A 20,724-nucleotide genomic window follows, 5' to 3' on the forward strand; every position below is an offset into this window, starting at 1 on the left:
TAAAGACAAAAAAATATCATATGTAAATGATAATAGCTTAAGAAAATTAACTAAAAAGAAAAATAAATTTTTAATTATGATTTTTATAAAAAACTGTTCTTTAAAATTAAAGATTCTAGGTTATATAAGTAATCATTATTGTTATATTAAACAAACAAAACAATTTTTATGCACATTACAAAGATATAATTATATTAATTATACAAATAATAAGATATATTTATATATCATATCTCATAATAAAAATCAATTTAAAAGAGACATTTGTAATGTGAAAGATAAAATAAATCTTTCATATTTATCAATCTCTAATAGAAAGTTTTGTGTAAAAATATTACCAAAAGATCCTAATATATTTGGAGATCATTCATATAATAAATATGAGAAAATTAAAATGGATAAAATGGAAGAAGAAGAAGAAAAATTTACTGAAAATATAATTCCAAAGAGAAAAAAATTTACTCAAAAAAATTATTATAAACTTATTAAATCTCATTTAATTAATAAAAATTTACAATTAGCCTTAAGTGTATTAGATTTAATGAAAGAAAATAATGATAAACCTAATTTATATATATATAGGCTTTTAATATCTGGTTTTGCTAAACAAGGTGATATTAAACAATGTTTTAAATTATTTAAACAAATAAAAGAAAGAGGTTTAATTCTTTCTCCACATGTATATACTAATTTAATTAATGCTTGTGCTGAAGCAAAAGATAGAGAAGAAGCATTAAAACATTTAACATTTTTAAGAAAATACTTTTATGAGAAAAAAATAAATTTAAATGATATACATTATTCATCCCTTATTAAGGCTTATAGTTGGCATAAACAAATTTCAATTGCTTTTGAAATAGCAGATGAAGCAAAAGATAATCACATTTATTCACAGAATATAATTTCTGCTTTATTTCATGCAACAATCAGTGATAAAGAAAATGGATTAAAATATGCATTATGCTTATGGCACAAAATGAAAATAATTAAAATAAAGCCAAACATATTTCATTATAATCTTCTTTTAAGGGCAATTAAAGACACAAAGTTTGGTGATTTAAAAGTAAATGACATTTTGATACCAAATTCAAAGAATACTCAGATTCAACTTATGGAAACTGCAAGATCAGATTTATTAGATTCTCCACCAGTATTAACTACTTCACTTGTTCTTATGCTTAAAAAATATAATTATTTTAAATCAAACAATAAAAATTCAGAAATAAACATAAGTAATGAAAATACATTATTATCTCAAAATTTGGATAATATATTAAAAGAAAATCGATTACTTTTGTTTGGTGGAATTGATAAATTTTTAAAACGTATGAAAAATGATGATGTAAAACCTAATTTAAAAACAATAACATTAATACTAGATTTACTTCCATCTACAATAAAATCAGAACAATATTTCCTTAAATATATTAAATCAAATAATTTTAAAACTGATATAACTTTCTTCAATATACTTATTAAAAGGAGATGTTTAAGAAAACAATACAATGCTGCCAAAGTAAGTAATTATATTTTATATTTTATACTTTAATATAATTTTATTTTTTTAATTATATTAATTATATCACTTTAATTATATTACTTTAATATAATTGATGTTTAATTATAATATTTATATTTTAATAAAGGATATACTGAATGAAATTCAAAGTCATCATTTTACACCAAATATTGTTACATTTGGAGTATTGGCTATTGGATGTATTAGGTGTAGAGATGGAATAGAACTTTTAGAACAAATTGATACCATTGGTTATGCACCAAATTTCAAAGTCTTAGAAACATTATTTTACAATGCATGTCGTTATAAGAATTTTATATATGTATTGTATTTAATGAAATATATATTGCATAATAATATTACACCAACAACAAATATATTAAATACCTTAGAAAAATTTGATGAATTAGTATTAGAAATAATTGAAAATAAGGTAAATTAATTATTATAAATTATTTTATATTAATTATTTTTATAATTTATATAATATATTTTTTATTGATATATTTATGTAATATTTTAGGGCAAATATAATTATGTAAAAATTAATAAAATCAGGAAAGATTATAATGACTTTAAAATAAGATATGAAAATTGGAAAGAAAAAATACAAAATAATATAAAATTGTCAAAATAAATTTTCTTTTTGTTTACAATCTGATTTAATGTTAATTTATATTATTATTTTATTATATATATTTTATTATATAAAACTTCAATATAGTCTCATATATATATGTGTATGCATATATATATTATATATATTACATTACATATATATATTATATATGTATATATGTATATGTATATAGACATTAATATTTCTATTTTATACCTTGTACCTTTTTTCTTAATACCTCTCNTATAATATACTATTATATTATTATATATTACTATTATATTACTATAATTATATCCTTGTTTTATTTTTTATAAAAAATAATGTTATAAAAGAAATATTTTTGTATTAAATTTATATTTTATTAATATATACATTTTTATTAATATTACATTTTATAAATTTAAATTTTATTAATATAAAATTCTTACAATTAAAACATCAAATGATTAATGGACAATAAAGATAATCTTATTAAAATTAACGAAGATAAGGAGGGCGAGTCTCTTGTGTCCAAGGACGACTTCTTGTTCCTGTGTTGATTGCACGTGAAGGGCATGTTCCGCGAATACTCAATTTATTATATCCTGTAGGTCCAGTTGGTTGTGCTCCGCATGTTTCTAATGCTACGAAATCATCTACATGAAGCGATGGTGGTCGCGAAGTGTTTGGTGGTCTTGATCTAAATGGATCTGCCCCTCTGCCTACACTACCCACTACTGGTCCACCTCTTAAAGAATTGGTAAATTGTGTCCGACCTCGCATAGGTGTAACTGTGAAGAAATATTTTTTAATTAAATTGTTATTAATTTTGAACTGATGAAATGAATATTAAAAAAAGTCAACCTGATCAATTCTGTTAATTTAAATCATTAAGTTAAGCACAAATTATAAATTGTTATTAAAACTTGTAAAATTGATCAGTTTGATCTCTGAATGACTTGATTATTAAAATTTACAATGAAAAATATATAATGAATATAAATTTACCAAATGGTTGTTTTACTTTAGAAACAGGAGATATAGCTTGTTTTTGTACATCTCTAGTTTCTTGATCATCAGTTTGAGTTTTTGATTGTAGTGGTTGAGTAGCATCATCAGGTGGAATCTTAGAACATAAATTTTGAGCTTCTAATAATAAATTAAAGTCAGTAGGAAGTAATTCAGCTGCAAGTGCTAATAAATCTATTGTATTTTCGTTTGGTGCTTGATTTGGACACATAAATGTAAATTTTTTTGGGCGTTTAGAAACAAGATCTGGTGTACCCAAACATCGTTGAGAAAATTGATTCAACAAAGCTTCGGGAGTTGGTAATAATGGCTCTAACATTTCTGGAATTGGTTCTTTTTCTTCTTTATCTTCTGCAGATTTTAAGATTTCAACTAATTCTTGTGCACGTTTTATTTTTTCCAAAGGATGATCATTTTTATCCCATAATATTAGGGCTGATAATTGTTGTATACGTAGATATAAAGATCTTCCTTGTGATTCAGATGTAATTAAATTTTCTAAAAACATTATAGTTAAATCCACAATAAGTTGAATTTCTGACTCTTCTAAAGCCGAAATATGATCTAATAATGATCGTAATGCATCAGGATTATTTTCTAAACAACTTTTTACATGATATAAACCATAATTATGATTAATAAGAGATAAAAGTATACGAAGTGTACTTTGTAATATCTCAACTTCAAATTTCGTACTAGTTGCTAATATATCAATTAATACAGCTAAAATAGATAAAAGCGGTTCTTTACTTGGTACTGAATGTGTAAGTCTTTTTTCAAATGGCTCACTAATGTCTTCTTGCATAAGACTTAATGTATAATCACATAATGTTTCAAAGATATCAAGAATTTCATATTGTATTCTAATATCATTTGTATTTTTAAGTGCTGTGCACATCATTTCAATAACAGGTGGGTATTTTTGATCAGATTTAACCTGTGCTCTAGATGCAGGGCTAGTTAAAGTTAATAAAGTAGCCTTCATAGGTGCATGTCTTGCAAGTTCGCTAAGTAAAGTAAGAATTAAAACATTATTTTCTAATGGTGTGGCAGCTATTATACCATCTAATAAACATCTACCTACAAGTAATGCTGTAGGTGCTGCTAAATCACTTAATTGCTTGCATACTTTTGAAAGAAGAATTAGTAAATCTTTATTCCAACTGGCGCAAAGTAACCGCAATGTTTCAGTTAAATTATTAGCTTGTGCTTGTAAATGAGCAGACCATAATTTTCTAACACCTAAAATTCGAGTAGCATCTTCAGTCATTGTTTCTTTCGAAGTTAAAACTGGTGGTAAAAGTCTCGTTAAAAGTTTTAATCCTGGTATAAAATTACATGGACTTAAAGAAACCATTTTGAGAACTTCACCTAACATTTGCGTCCATAATGATTTTGCTACATTTCCCGATCCATCTGAATCCACAGCCTGTGTGAATACTAAAAGTGTTCCTACTATTTCCTCAGATAAAGTTTGGACAATTTGAATAGAAGGAATAGCTTCTACTAATGAATAAACACCAAGTAATGGTATTACAGCTGTTAAATCTTTGAAATCTGTAGCCATACATTTCATAAGGCGTTCTAATAATGCTCTTGTTAATCTTACACATGGAAGGAGTAATGCAACTAATGCTAAACCTCTTCTACCTGTTAAGGTTGCACGATGTAAAAATGGCTGTTCATAAAATTCAGAAATATTTGCCATAACTGCAATAAGAGCTGTTAAACCATCAGCAGCAAATAATTGAGTTAATGCATTTCTGTATTTTAGTTCAATATAAGGTTCCATTGGATCTACATCATTATTTAAAGGAAAAACAAGATAATATAAAATTCTACATGCTGTAATTAATTGTCCTGGGAGATAAGCTGCTTTATCTGCATTTTTTCTAATGCATGTGACTAATGGAGAAACATCTCCATAATTCCAATGAGATGGCTGTGCAGCTGTAGTTAAATATGATGTAACATCTTTTAAAACTGCTTGAGTTCGTGATTTTTCTAAAATAATTGTAGCACGGTTTTGAAATATTTCTATTCGATCAGAATAACGAATTGTTGCTGAAATAATTTCTGCAGAAAATTCACACAGATTTGGATCAGAAAGATAAGGAATTAAAATATCAATGAATTCTCCTGTAGGAAGTATTGTTATTATAGCTTGTAAACCATCAGAATATATTAAAAAAGAATGAAGTTTTTTTAAAGCTATCCAATCAGAAGGTTGATATTTTAAATGTAATAAACATTGTACAACTTGTAATCGCCAACCTAAAATTGATCCTGCTCCAGGTAAATCACATTTTAAAGCTTTTAAAATTAATTTGGTAATTTCTGGTTCTTTTAATAAATACAATAAACCTTCTTTAGTATCAGAAATACGTAGAAGAAAACGTCGAGCAGCTTTAATTAAATTTAAATCCGATTTTGGTGAAGTTAGAGCAAATAAAATATGATACAGCAGTTTGTGATACTCAAAATATGCTATTAAATGACATCGAGGATTTCGATTATATTCTCGTTCAAATTCCATTTGAGCTCCGGCAGGAAGCTGACGTTTTGGTTGAGCCATTAATGTGGGTGAACATATATATGTATTTGTTAATTCAATGATAGCCAATTCATCAATTTCTTTCATTTCACTAAGAAATTCATATGTATGTACTTTTCGTAATAATGAACATAAAGCATATTTTAATCTTGCTAATTTTGCTGTATCTAACATCATTAAAGCATTTTTATATAAATTATTTTTTGATTTAAGAAACTCTTTAACAATTATTGGACTTATTAATGCAGCATCCAATGTACGAAGAGCGGAAAGTTTCACAGGAAGTGCTACATTTTCGCGCATGCACAATGCTAATAATTTATAAGGTGCATCTACTTTTAATAGTATTTCTGGACCTTGTGGAAGTTTACACAAAGTTTCCGCTAATCGTACACCAACTTTAACATGACGAACTTTATAAGCTGGTTGAGGTTGAGCACGAGCAAGATCCATATCTAAGCCAGCATTTACAATATTGGTCAAATCATTAAAATCTGTATTATTCAAATGAAAAGGAGTAAGTATTGCACATAACGATTCGCAATTATGAACAAATGCTTCTTTTTCCTGACCTGAGGCATTATTAAAATGTAAAACTGATTTTGATATAGATTGAAATATTTCATGAATCTTATCCAACATTTCTTTGTTAATATGGTATTCTTCAGTGACATTCATTAATTCTTCCAAATCCAATAAATCAGGTGGTGTTAAAGAATAAATATTATTTAGCTGTATATTTTCACATTCATATTCTGTAGTAGATGGTATATCATCTGCCATTATATCTTCATCAGATAATATAGGTTCAAAAGGCTCTCCTGATTCATGATCAGCACCATCCTGTTCTCCTTCTTCTTCTTCGGCAGATATGGATTCAGGACTTAAAGATACCAAAGATTCAGAAGGAGGTGAAGAAGGACGTTTTGTAGATTTTAAAGTATTAGTTGTAGCATCTTCTTCCCAATGACCCACTTCTGTCTTTCCAGTATCTGAGATTGAATTTCTGGATGATTCTACTATTTGAATTGGTTGTATAGGAGGAGGAGGTGTTGCAGCAACACATGTTTCCTGGAAATTCCATGCAAATTTTTTAAAATTATTGTTTTAAAATTATAAATTTATATAATATATATATATGTATATATATATATATATATATATGTAAAACATTTACATTTGAATTTGTTTGTGCTTGATTTTCATAATACCATTCAGATTGTTGTTCTGATATTTGAGTAGTATTTTCTACTACTTCTTCTAATCCAGTAACACAAGTTGCAGAACCAGCAGCTGAACTAACAACTTCTTGGGGATTATTTAAAGATTTAGTTAATGTTCCATATACTGCTAAAGTAATAGTAGTATACCAGCCCCTAAGTACTAATCCATCTGTTGGTATTTGTTTCCTTTCACATTCTAATTGAATATGAATATTTTGTTTATATTCCAATTCTCCAAGAGATTCAAATGTAGAAGCACCAGGCTTACTTAAATCATTTACAAAAAATTCAATTTCAAATTGAGATGGATTTGTGGCCCTATGTAATGTAATATTATTTAATTTATAATTTATTTAAAAGAAAATTATTTTTTATCTTAATATATAATTTTTATTAATTAATTAAATACCCCAGACGAACACCTCCAGGAAAATCAGCTTGTACTCTAGCACCTAATGGAATAATTCTAACTTCACTTATATAAACAGGTTTTGGGAATTGAACTAAATCTAAATTAAGCTCCTGCAATAAATAAATAATTCTATTGATGTAATTATTATATAAATAAAATAATTTTATACTTACTTCAGAAATATCATGTGAAAATGTATCAAAGAATAATAATTCCGTATTATCCATGTTTTAATTATTTTTATATATATTTTGGAACTGCATATTTCTAAAAAACAAAAGTTATGTTCACACATTTTTGTAATTTAATAAATATATAATAAATAATTTAAATATTTTTTCTGCTTTTTTCAATTATTGTATATCACAATATATTTTTATTTATAGTTTAATATTAATATTTAATATTAATATTTAATATAAATATTAATAATATGAATTATAATTTTTGTTTTTATTAAATCACAATTATAATGTTTACATATATAATATTAGTTTCCAGAATCTTATATTAAAGAATTCTTGTTCTTACTTTATTAAATTTCATTATTAATTAAAAAATATTAAAATATATGAGGAATGTAAAAGAAAAACTTGAAAACACTTTAAATTTTTGAAAAATCCGTATACTTTCCATTGAATCACATTGTTACTTTTTTATCATTTTATAATAATATATTTATTTAATTCAAGTAACGCCATCTAGTTTAATTCTTAGCTTCGGTTTTATTCGTTTTACTTCATTATGAGAGAAATTGTAATGACTAATACCTGTGCAATTTTCGCTACGAATAAATTTTTCTTTCTATTTTAAATTTTTGTTCGCGATAAAATTAAAATTTTACATATTTTGTATTTATCCAATTTTAATAGATATTTTTTATATATATTTTATAAGTAGTACATTTATTGAATAACTGTGATAACGACATAACTGATCTGCGTCACTGGTTGTGTTCTTGATTATTTGTAAATTTGTTTTTTGAAATCGTGATACAGTTCTACAATGAAACAAAAATTATATTAGATCAGTAAGTGTAAGGAAAATTTCTGTTATAATTCATATTGTATAATATTAGAATTTTGCAAACATTTTCAACATTGTTATTAAGTTTGACAAATATAACGTTATCATTATCGATGAGATCTTTCATGTTATACTTTGTAACAATATGTAGGCTTAAATTTCAATTCAAAACAGGTGAAAATTTTTGTTAATATTATTTTTAAATTCAGTATCATGTATACATATGTTCTAATTCATGAGAAATAAATGAATTGTTGTCAAAACGTTTACAATTATTATTTTTATTGAAAATAGCATATATAATATTATATTATTGAAAAATCATTAAATTTTTTAATTTTATTTTTATTTATTTCTTGTATGATCTATATTTTTAAATTTTAAAAAGTTAAATAAATTTATATAAGTATAATAAAATTTTTAAAAATGACATTTTTAAAAATGTCAGATGTGATATTTATCTGGTTTTAGGAATGGTAGCTGTTGGAGCTACAGTTTTAATGGCAACTAGTGAAGAAACATCAAATAGAACACAAAATAATTCCATACAATATGAAAATCAAAATATTTGCTCTCACTATAATGAGATGCATAATAATGAGCAAAATTCAGAATGTCAAATTAGAAAAAATATAACATCTTGTAATATAAATAGTAAGTATTTTAAATAATAAATAATAAATAATAAAAATAATATCAATTATATAATAATAATAATAATATAATAATAATTATAATAATGATAAATATTTTTAAATCTCTTTTAAATTCTATATTTGTTCTATATTTGTATATTTATTAATTTAGACTATTATTATTGCAAAAAACAATTGCTAAAAAATAAAAAGTTCTATAAAATATATGTAATATACTTCAGTGTAATAATTATAATTGTCAATATTTTTATAGAAAATAAAAATCGTAGCTCCATGTTGGAAAAAAATAATCGGATGATTTCAAGATCAGAAAATAAGGAGAGTAATAAAAACTATACATTGTGTAAAACAGCACCAGTTCGAGAAACCAAAGCTTCAAGATTACGTGCTGCTTCCATTATATCACCTAATGGTAAAAACTAGACTTTTTATTTATTTTTAATAAATTAATATAATTTAATATAATTATTTCTAAAGTTTATTGTATTTATTTATATTATATTTATTATATTTATATAGGTGGGACAATGTCTTCAAGAAAGTTAACTATGTCTGAAAATTCTACATCTTTAAGTCTTCAACCTAGTACTAGTTTATCATTTAAAGATGTAAGTAATTATTTTATATTCATTTATATATTGTATGTATACATATATTATATTAGTAATATGTCTCTATATAATATACAATATATATATATATATATATATATATATATATAACGATGCTATATATATATAAAGGAACATCCAATATCAAATAATAGTAGTATTACAAATTTTCCACGAGAAAGAGATAAAAGTTATAAACGAAAATCATATCTAAATCGATCACTTAATATGGAAACAGCAAAAGATCATTTAAATCAATGTAAGTAATTTATTAAAAATTATTTATTGAAAAACTTTGCTTTACTAAAAATTTTATTTACATATTTCAGCTGAAAGTAATATTAAACAAACTAAAAGACAATCAAGTAAACGAGGCTACATATCCGATACAATATCTACTTCAAATTCTAGTAATGAATTAACTAATTTAAGTAAAAAATCCTTTGATTCAAAAATTACTTGTGAGAAAGTTAAAGAAAATTATTCTAAAACTTATACATTGCCTTCACTTAATTCTTCTGCAAGCAGTAAACATTTAAATGTACAACGAATTAGGTAGTTATGTTTTTTTTATTTTATATATTTAAATTTATAATTTTATTATAAAATTTAATTTTGTAATAGTGATGAACATAGTGATTCAGAAGTTTCTCGAAGAGTTGATGCATTAACAGCATTAACAAAATCTGCAATAGAACGTGTAGAAAGACTTAAATCGCATGTCAATTTTCCACCAAGTTGTGAATCACGATTAGAGAATTCATCTAATACATCATGTCAAATAATTTTTCCTTCTAATACAGAAAATAATATGCGTATATTACAATTATCACCAAGAAAAAATTCTATTTTAAAAAAATCAAATGACGAACATTTCCAAGATGGATCTTTAAGTCATCAACATATACCAGTTTCAATTCTCAAACATAAAATATCTGATATTGATACTAGTCAAAATGTATCTAATACAATAAATCATGCAGTTTTGCCTGTAAAGTTTTCACCATCTGTTAGAGAACCAACACATAAAAGACATGGTATCTTAAAAAAGCGCAGTAGCTTAGATGAAAGTGAAATACTTCGACGGCGAAGTTGCTCACCTGACATTTCATCTACTGACAATATATATTCTGAATTTAGGCCAATATTAAAAAATCAGAGACGATCATCTTTAGATGAAATTGTTAAAAGGGATCAAAGTCCAGATCCTCAGCCTACTTCTATATTAAAACGAAAATCATCTAGAGAAGATGATAGAGAAGATCGTCAAATTAGTTCTACAGAACCACAGGGTATACTTAAGAGAAAATCTACAAATAGTCAACGAATAACTAATGTTAACCATCACGTGACCATTACAATGGAAACAACAAATGTGGGTAATCCTGAAATACTTGATAGTTCTGAGGTGAGACCAATCTTAAAAAAAAAACATAGTAGAGAAGAATCATTTGGTAGTGATCCTCCATCTTTAGAACCACGACCAATATTGAAAAAGAAATCGAGCACAGAATCAGATGAACATGACGATAAACCTAAGAAAACTATTTTGAAATGTACTCGAAAGAATTCACAAGATGAATGTAATTATGAAACAGAATTGACTTCACCAAAAAAATTATCAATGCTTAAAAATCGTACTTTACAAAATAGAACGAGCGGAATATTAGAAAATGATCCTGTACGACCTATATTGAAACAATCCAGCAATAGAGACAACGAATCACGAGTCCGTTTAAATCTATGTGATGAAACAGTTATTAGTAATGATATGTGTATAGAACCATCAAATTTATTTTTGCGAAAAAGAGCACAATCAGTGGGCCATATTCAACCTTCTAATATTCCTAATGAATTTACTGGTGTACTTAATAAAAGAAGATCTCTTGAATTAATATCTGTGAATGCTATATCAGAAGAAAAATCACAACTAAAATTAACAATTAATAATACCTACTTAAAAACAGATCTTTCTCTGGATGATGAGAGTGCCAATACTTCTATTGTTTCTTGTGCCAAAATGTACAGGTAATATTAAAGAAATTGAATTATCTTTATTTTTAATGATTATTTATTACTATCTTTATTTATAATGATTTTTTATATTTTTTATATTGATTATATTGATTATATTATTTTTTATAAAATTAAATATTTTATATTTTTCAAATATATCTTTAAATTAAAAGTCTATAATATTTTTTTTTGAAAATATTTATTATCATTTATATAATCTTATTTTAGAAATAATTATTAGAAGATAATTATGCTAGAAATTTTTATTAATTTGAAGTTTTTATTTAATATATATAAAATATATATTATATTCTAATTCATTTATTATTGTTTATTAATATTTTTGATATATGATATTTTATACCAAATATTTGTTTGTGTTTAGTCTATATAGTTATATGTAACTTTGGCAAGATATTGAATCTGTGCCAAGTTTAATTATAGATCACCTAACAATTCTAAAAGCTACAGAAAACAGAGAATCAGAGCATGCACACAACCTGTATGTCTATCTAAAAGTTTTGATTTAAGATAGTATTTTCTAATAAGATACTTTTTTTTAAACTCATTTTATAAATTATAAAAGGTAAAATTTAAGATTTTTTTCTTTTTTATGATATTTATCTGAAGTGTACAAAAAATATATTGTAATATTAGTAAATATTAAATAAGAAAATTTTTAAGTTTAAATATTTAATATTAGTATTAGTATTTAATATTAGTATTTATATTAGTATATAAATACTTATAATATTAGTATTACTATTTAATATTAGTATTAGTATTTTTATAAAATATTAATATTTTTTATTAAATAAATATAAATATTTTTATTAAATATTTTTATATTGTTTGTAAATATTATTATATTATTATATTTTTAAATTGGGAATCATAATATTCTTACATTACAAGATTTAAAATAATATTATATTATTAAATTTTACAAGTTTTATATATATTATACAAATAATAAATTTATCAATTATAATAATAATATTCATTTAAATTTTACAAAACATTTTAAATTAATATTGTATTTAATTATAGCACAACAAAAGAAAAATTTACAGAAAAGGAAAATCAAACTGCAACAGTATTTGAAAGTGAAGTAGGAAATAAATTGAATTCACATGAACTTCTTGTAAATAGTAGTAGTGATAATAGTAGTTCTCCAGTTTTTAATAGAATGAATGATAAAGAATATTTAAATAATGAAACACAGTGTTTACAAGAAAAAACAGATATTAAAAACATTCAAGAAGGTAATGATGTGCATCGTACCAACAGTGTTTCTAAAATGACATTACATTTTAAAACTTTACAAGAAAAAGCAAACTCTAAAGAAAAGGATATGTCCCAAAAAATATCGAGCAACATTTCACGTAATATACAACGATATAGAGAACGAAAAAATCAAGGTAATGATAGATTTAACACTCAACCAGTAACTTTTCAAGAAGTGCAAGAAGCAGTTTTACAAAATCAACGTAATGCTACTATTACATTAGTTAAAAAATCAAGTTTGGCAGAAAATAATATAACCACAACTGATGACGAATTTGATCCTTCAAAATTAAGTTTAGCTGAACGAGTACGTTTATTTAATAAAAAAATTGATACTGAAAAATGTTCAAATAATTTATCATTAGAAAAATATTCACGAAGACGACCAGCTGCTCGTTATAAAACACAACCAGTTACATCGGAAGAAGTTGAAGTAGCATCTCGAATATCTCCATTGAATACTATTAATCAATGTTCATTAAATACTGGTAAATTTTTTATTTTATTAAAATATATTTTTAAATGATATAAATTATTAATATTTTAATTATTTTTAAAGATGATTTACCAAAAAGCATTTTAAAACCTGTTGCATTACATATACATAATGCACTGCAAGAGAAAAGTTCTGAACTTGAAGGAATGAAATTAATAAAATCTGTACTTAAAAAAGAATCTGAAGAATTAGAACAACAGACACTTGAAAATTTTAGTATTTCATCACATTCTATATTAGAATCTAATATGGAAAAAAATAAGGTAAATAATAACATTTGAATAACAAAAATTAAAAATTTAATAAGAACATAATTTTTAAAGTAAGATGTTATATACAGATAAGAAGTATAATGGAAAATAATTATTCATCAGAATATGATTTGAATATGACTTGTGCCTATAATGAGAAGGATAATATAGAAGATAGACAACATAAAATTAAACAAAAATATATAGTGCCTTTTCACAAATGTAATACTCAAGATGAATTAAATAGAAAATTTAAATCTGAATCACATAATATAGATAATGTTCAAATTACTACTAAAAAGTATGAAGAAACATTTCATACATCTGAAAATAAGATATCTATTACAATTCAGGAAACATGTAGCACAAAAGATGAAGTTGTATCTCCTAATCACCATCCTATATTTCCAAAGCATACCAGGTAATATATTTTATATTAATTTTATATTAATTTATTGATTTACTTCAAATAAAAAGTAATTTTATATTATATTAAATATCAATAATGATTATAAAAATGATATAAATTATAAGAATATTTATTATAATTTTTAATAAAGTACGTTTTATCAAATATGATTTTGCATGATGATGAATGTTTTAATTATTGCTACAATTACTAAACAATGATTAGATTATATTATGTAAAAAAGCATGTATATAAACGTATGTACATTATAATTAACCATTTTTAGGTATAATCCGTTGTTAAAGAGTATCAGTCATCACGCGATTAACAACAAAACGAATGAAAGTGAATCAAATACTACAATAACAGAAAAGCAACATGGTGTATCTCTTCCAGGATTATGCCGTAGCATAACACAAGAAATACACGCAATTGATACTAATGATGGCCCAAGTATGAGTATTGCAGAACGATTAGCTGCATTACAACGTAGTGGAAATACAAATTGGAAGCGACGTATAGCTTCTGAACATAATTCATGTAATTCATTGGTAAATTACTTTAAATAATTTTATTGCAAAATCAAAATGCTTTGCAATATTTATTATCATTAATTGAAATTGTTAGGATGGTATATGTTCCAATTTATCAAATAAAGAAGAACTAAGTATCAAACAAGGAGTGCTTGCAGATTGTCTCGGAAAATTAGAATCCGCAACAGAAGGTTGGAAAAAAAGAATAGCTGTTACAGATGTAAGAAAGTTTACAGTAGCTGGCAAAATGAAAGTAGAACAACTAGAAAATTTAGATCCAGGACCATCGTCACCACTTATTGAAGTTACAGGAAATATTATAGATAGAAAAAAGAAAACTCCTCGTCCTGAAAGATTTAGAACAAAAAAAGGCAAAGTTATTTACTTATTTAAATATTTTTAATTATTTTTTCAAATTTAAATTTCTATATATTAAAAATGCATTTTATTTTTAGGATACAAAAAGGATGTTATATCTATGCCAACTAGTCCAAACAAGGATTCATGTATTAAATTACGAGGAAGTTTTTCTGAACCTACAAGTGATGATAGTGGTTAGTAAAAAATTATTTTACAAGTTATTTTTTTTTGAACAACATTATTTAAAAATATATTTCATAGCTGAAGAATTGAAAATGGGAAAGAATGAGTTACCTGTTGTCTCAATACCTAAGATAGATGACGAAACATTCACTTCTTTTTTTACTGGAATTTCATTAGAAAAATGCGAGGCCGAATCTGTTGATTTAAGTGAAAGTGATTTTGATATAATTACATCGCAATCAGAATTGTAAATTTTTTCTTTATTAGTACTAATTAATTATTTATTAAGTAACAATTTTCATAAATTTATATTTTTATAGATTAGTTCAAAAACGAAATATACGATTAAAACGACGACGTGTTATGTCTAGAAATCCACTTAAAACACTTGCAGCTCGTACTGATTTGAAATCAGAATATACTGAAATCCGGACTGGTATTGCAGAAAAAGTAATGAAGCAATTAAATGTTGAGAAATGTAAGTTGTATCAAATTTTTAAATAGTATAGATATTGTTGCTATAGTATTAAATAGTTATTATAACATTATGTTATTGTATTATGTTACAGTAGCTAAAAACTCGTCATTAGCTATGGAAGCACTAGCTGGTCTAGCTTCTACTGAAGACTTTAGTAATATAACTCTAAGGAATATAGCAGAAACAAATATTTCTTCTAATAAATTACAACCATATAAAGACTTAATGTTAATTTTAATTAAAGGCAGAAGACATATACAAGTGAGATTAGTTGAACCAGTCGCAGAAAGTATAAATAGTGGTGATAATTTTGTTTTAGTAACAAAATCAGAGGTTATTAAAAGAATTATTATATATTATTTTACAAAATTTATTTATAAATATTTATAAATGTGTTTTATTAATTAATTTTATTAATTATTTATAAATGTATTTTATTATATTTTTAATTTAGGTTTACAATTACATTGGAAAATATTGTAATGTTATTGAAAAAGCACGAGGTGCAGAAATTGCAATGAGTATTCAACAAAATAAAGATCTTGGTTGTCAAACATCTCAAGTTATTATTATTAATGAAGATAAAATAACTTGTACAAAAAGTCAACTACAAAAATTTTGGAATTATCTTGGTATAGAAAACGACAATGTGGATGGTAAAATAGTATTTTTTTTATCATATATGAGTATATTAATATTTTATAGAACATTGATATCATTATATTGATAACAGTTATTGATGGTGGACATCCTGATGAAGATGAACTTTATGAAACATTTATGATAGATACAAATATGGTATATGAAATTAAAGATGAAGAATTAGTACCAGTTGAAAAATATTGGGGTATTATACCAAAAATTGAAATGCTTGATCCAAATAAGGTATATATTTCAGCATATATATACTTTACATATATATAATATACTTATATATATATATATGTGATATATATGATGTATATTATACATATAATATATATGTGAAACAACTTTGAAAGATCAATTCTAAAAAACAATAATAAAAATATCAATTGAGATTTATTTATTAAGTTATTAAATTATCGTTTCATTTAATATAAATTTATTTCAACATTTCTTTGTTTTAGTATTTAGAATTGATTCCAAAAATATTCAATATATTAACATCTTGTATATTGTAGTTAATGTAATTATAAATAATTACATTTTTGTATTTAGGTATTAGTATTCGATTTCGGCAGTGAAATGTATATATGGAGTGGTAAAGGAGCTTCAACTGATAAAAAGAGACTTGCTACACATCTTGCTACAGAAATGTGGCAAGAAGGATATGATTATTCAGAATGTACTGTGTGTCCAATTAGTGCGGCATCTATGATTGGTAGACGCACTATATCAAAAGCAGATTTAAAATCTGCTAAAGTCAGGCCTAAATGGTGTTTACTTGCTAAATTGACACAACATGTCGAAACGATACTTTTTAGGGAAAAATTCCTTGACTGGCCAAATGTTTCTGGTATAATACGAGTTCGAGGTATTAAAAACGAAGAATATGTTGATGGAACTGTAACTATAGAAATGTGCAATATTAATGTTCTATTAGAAGAATGTACTATTCCAGTTGATTTAGTTCTTGAAGGAACTCATTTAGGTAGAGGTACTGGTTGGTATGATAATGAGGTAATAATATGTTATTATTTAGCAATATAATAAACTATATAATAAACTAAAATGTAGCTTAAATATTAAGTAATCTATATATATTTTTTTGATAATTATTTTTCAGCTAATGAAACAATTTATTGTTACAACAACAGATATAAAAGTATGGCATATTGATGAATTTTCACATACTCTTTTGGATGATTCATCTATTGGACAATTTTATTCTGGGGATAGTTATATCGTGCATTGGATGTATTCTGTTACAATTACTGGTAGATATCAAATATATTTCATTTAAATTTTTTTTTAAATTTGTGATGATATATGTTATTAAACTATATTATTTAGGCCGTGAACTTAGTGGTTTGCCGTCAAAACATTCTGCAAAGGGTCGCGATCGTTCAGTATATTTTATTTGGCAAGGTCAAAATGCGTCTTTAAATGAACAAGGCGCTGCAGCATTATTAACTATCGAATTAGATAATGATCAAGCACCTCAGGTAAATTATCAATGTAAATTAACGATATTATTCAAAATATTTTAAATTTTATCTAAATTTTTTATAGCTTCGTGTAGTTCAAGGACACGAACCAGCAGCATTTTTGAATTTATTTTCTGGAGGAATGATTGTACATAATGGCAAAAAAATGAATACAAAATGCGATGAACGATGGCGATTGTATATATGTCGTGGTACTTTAGAGTCAGAGGTGTCTTTAATAGAGATTCCTTGCAGTACTCGTCAATTACGGAGCAGAACTTCTTTTATATTATTAGATATAAAAAATAAAAAAATCTATGTGTGGCATGGATCTAATTCATTACCTCATATTAAAAAAGTATTTTTTTAAAATATTATAATGTATAGATAAATTTAAATAAAATATTCTTTGTGTTTCTTTAAAATAAAAATTTTTAATATATATATGCATTATTATATGTATTTTCAGAATGTAATTAATGCAGCTGTTAAATTGAAAAAAAATCGACCTCGAGAAACAGGTTTAACATTTGAAGGCAATATAGAAATTTTTGAAATTGATGAAGGAATGGAACCAGAAGAATTCATTAATAGTGAGTGAACATTTCTATTCAATATTACATTTGTCTGACTTATTATCAAAATAATAAACAAAATATTTTATCACATAGCATTAGGACAAATGAACAAAAAGCTGTATGTTTCATTAGAAAAAGACCAAATAAAAGAACATACTCCAAGATTGTTTCATTTATCAAGCATTTCTAAAGAATTTAAATCTATAGAAATATTATGTCCACATCGTGCTTCTTTGCCAACTCCATTTCCTTTTCTGCAGGAAGATTTATATCAAGCTCATCAACCAGGTAATTTATATATGTTATTTATATACATTATTATAATTATTATATTGTATACATTATTTTAAATAAAATGATTCTTTTTAAAAATTTATTATATTATTATAGCCTTGTTTTTATTGGATAACAAAAATGAATTATGGATATGGCAAGGATGGTGGCCTAATATTGGAGCAGAAGATCAATCTGGTAGCAAAGCAGTTAGATGGCAAGCTGAAAGAAGAGCAGCCATGACAATGGCTATGCAGTATTGGCAAAAAATTCATCCAGAGATTAATAAATATCCAATTTATCTAGTCTGGGCTGGTCTTGAACCTTTGCAATTTATAAATTTATTTCCTACATGGATATATCGTGATGATATTGCAGAATTGAATATAGAGGTATTTTTACATTTTTCAAAATTATTAAAATTGTATAATTTAAACAAGTAATTTGCAATTAGGATGGTCGAAATCCTGGCGAAGTGTTGACTGTAGAGAGTGAATTAGTTCGATTAACACAAAGTACATACCCTCCAGCTCAATTATTACAACGACCACTACCAGAAGGAGTTGATCCTACACATCTAGAATTGTATTTATCTCAACAACATTTTCAAGTACGTTTTATAAACTATTAGTAATAAATAAGTTTTACAAGAGATATATATATTTTATATATTCTAATAGGAATTGTTAGGTATGACTAAAGAAGAATTTCAAGAACTTCCAGTATGGAAACAAGTGAACCTTAAAAAAGAAATAGGACTTTTCTGATGAAACGTCCAGACTGCCGATCCTAGGAAAAATAGCTGCCCTTGTAAAGCGATTAATAAAGTTTTTGTTAATTGTTTTATCATGTTTATAACTTTAAATTTTTTTAATAATTTCTCAGTATATGAATGCCTGTTTAAGATGCCTAAAGTTGCCTATTGATAAAAGAGAAACTAATATTATTATACAATTAGAGATATATTTACTACTATTTCAAATATAATATATACTACATACATATGTGCACCTGTGCGTGCACGAACATAAATAGGTGATTATATATTTTTAATACATACTAAACATAAATTGGCTTGTGAATATTTCCTTTATATTTGTATGGGTTTTATATTCAATGATAATACAATGTTTTAGAATGGCTTATTCTTACATGTGTAATATTTGTACAAGAGTGACTGTATTCTTTACAACATACTCCATGTTTTTGAACAGTATTCAATGAAATTTCTCAATGTTGTCTTAAATTTTATTTCATAGCCTTTTGTAATCCTTAAAACATTGCATGCGTTAAATTCAAGAAAAATTATAAGTTTATTATCCTTTTTCAAATTTGTATATTAAATTATGTTATTATATGTATACATTATTTTTAAATGATTTTATTTTACATTTTTTTTTATATATTTATGATTCATGTGATATAGTAGTAAAATAGACTACTCACAATGTTATAATTTAATTATCTTTTGACATAAAATATATCCAATGTGAATGCATCATTAAAGTCAATTCTACAAATATATATAAAATACTTACGTATATTATATGTCGATATTTAAAATATACATAAATAATAATATAAATAATTAATATAAATTATTTTTTTAATTAAATTGTAATGATGCATGTTATTAACAAACAGAATAAAAATTATTTGAAAACAATTTGACTTATTTAAAATTTTTTTAACTTTTTTTAATTTTAAGTCAATAATTGTACTTTTTCAGTTAATTACAAATATTTTTTTCTATGTCTATTTGTTTTTATCTTTTTATAAAACGATCAAGGCACAATATCATATCAAATATAAAGAATCATACATTATTTTTTAATGTACAATTAAAAATTACATTCTGTTCAAAATTTATTGATGTGTATGCAAAGAACACAAATTCACCCCATATGATCATTTTTTTATTTTATTTAATAGTAATAATAATCTATAGAAAATCCATACATATACATACTAAATGAGATGTATAATAATATCGTTTTGGATAATATAATTAATTATGCATTTTATAAAAGATATACATATATATTGAAAATTACATATCAGTATATGTTATATCATGTATTATATTTTTTCATTTAGTCT

The 20,724-nt window shown here is 24.4% G+C and overlaps 3 protein-coding genes across 7 annotated transcripts; 2 read left to right on the forward strand and 1 right to left on the reverse strand.

Moving 5' to 3' along the window:
* Positions 1–76: 76 nt before the first annotated feature.
* LOC122711973 (pentatricopeptide repeat-containing protein 1, mitochondrial) lies at positions 77–1,922 on the forward strand (the record flags this gene model as incomplete). Its single annotated transcript, XM_043931216.1, has 2 exons — positions 77–1,516; positions 1,647–1,922. Coding segments are annotated over exons 1-2 (1,716 nt in total), but the record flags the coding sequence as incomplete, so codon positions are not given.
* Positions 1,923–2,485: 563 nt separating this feature from the next.
* LOC122711972 (protein virilizer) lies at positions 2,486–8,168 on the reverse strand. 4 transcript variants are annotated; one of them, XM_043931211.1, is made up of 6 exons: positions 8,109–8,168; positions 7,512–7,605; positions 7,336–7,448; positions 6,881–7,244; positions 3,129–6,774; positions 2,486–2,911 (listed from the first exon to the last, which is right to left on the reverse strand). In XM_043931211.1, the coding sequence occupies exons 2-6, from the start codon at positions 7,563–7,565 to the stop codon at positions 2,619–2,621; spliced, it is 4,470 nt and encodes a 1,489-aa protein (XP_043787146.1). In that variant the 5' UTR covers positions 7,566–7,605; positions 8,109–8,168; the 3' UTR covers positions 2,486–2,618. The 4 variants fall into 4 exon arrangements, with proteins under 4 accessions (XP_043787146.1, XP_043787148.1, XP_043787149.1 ...); XM_043931213.1 differs by having other exon boundaries at positions 7,336–7,467; XM_043931214.1 differs by lacking the exon at positions 8,109–8,168 and adding an exon at positions 7,870–7,955 and having other exon boundaries at positions 7,336–7,467.
* A 64-nt stretch (positions 8,169–8,232) lies between these two features.
* LOC122711971 (supervillin) lies at positions 8,233–20,135 on the forward strand. Of its 2 annotated transcripts, none has more exons than XM_043931210.1 (27): positions 8,233–8,368; positions 8,836–9,018; positions 9,274–9,432; positions 9,540–9,628; positions 9,764–9,890; positions 9,961–10,186; positions 10,256–11,659; positions 12,698–13,422; positions 13,494–13,693; positions 13,771–14,102; positions 14,377–14,641; positions 14,718–14,994; positions 15,079–15,177; positions 15,245–15,413; positions 15,487–15,644; positions 15,736–15,977; positions 16,099–16,300; positions 16,378–16,529; positions 16,845–17,306; positions 17,413–17,563; positions 17,640–17,791; positions 17,859–18,131; positions 18,243–18,366; positions 18,445–18,639; positions 18,742–19,016; positions 19,079–19,234; positions 19,305–20,135. In XM_043931210.1, the coding sequence occupies exons 2-27, from the start codon at positions 8,838–8,840 to the stop codon at positions 19,389–19,391; spliced, it is 6,882 nt and encodes a 2,293-aa protein (XP_043787145.1). In that variant the 5' UTR covers positions 8,233–8,368; positions 8,836–8,837; the 3' UTR covers positions 19,392–20,135. The 2 variants fall into 2 exon arrangements, with proteins under 2 accessions (XP_043787145.1, XP_043787144.1); XM_043931209.1 differs by lacking the exon at positions 8,233–8,368 and adding an exon at positions 8,405–8,538.
* The last annotated feature ends 589 nt before the right edge of the window (positions 20,136–20,724 follow it).

This window comes from Apis laboriosa, unplaced genomic scaffold (assembly GCF_014066325.1).
Source record: "Apis laboriosa isolate Shangri-la unplaced genomic scaffold, ASM1406632v1 scaffold18_cov149, whole genome shotgun sequence".
NCBI lineage: Eukaryota > Metazoa > Arthropoda > Insecta > Hymenoptera > Apidae > Apis > Apis laboriosa.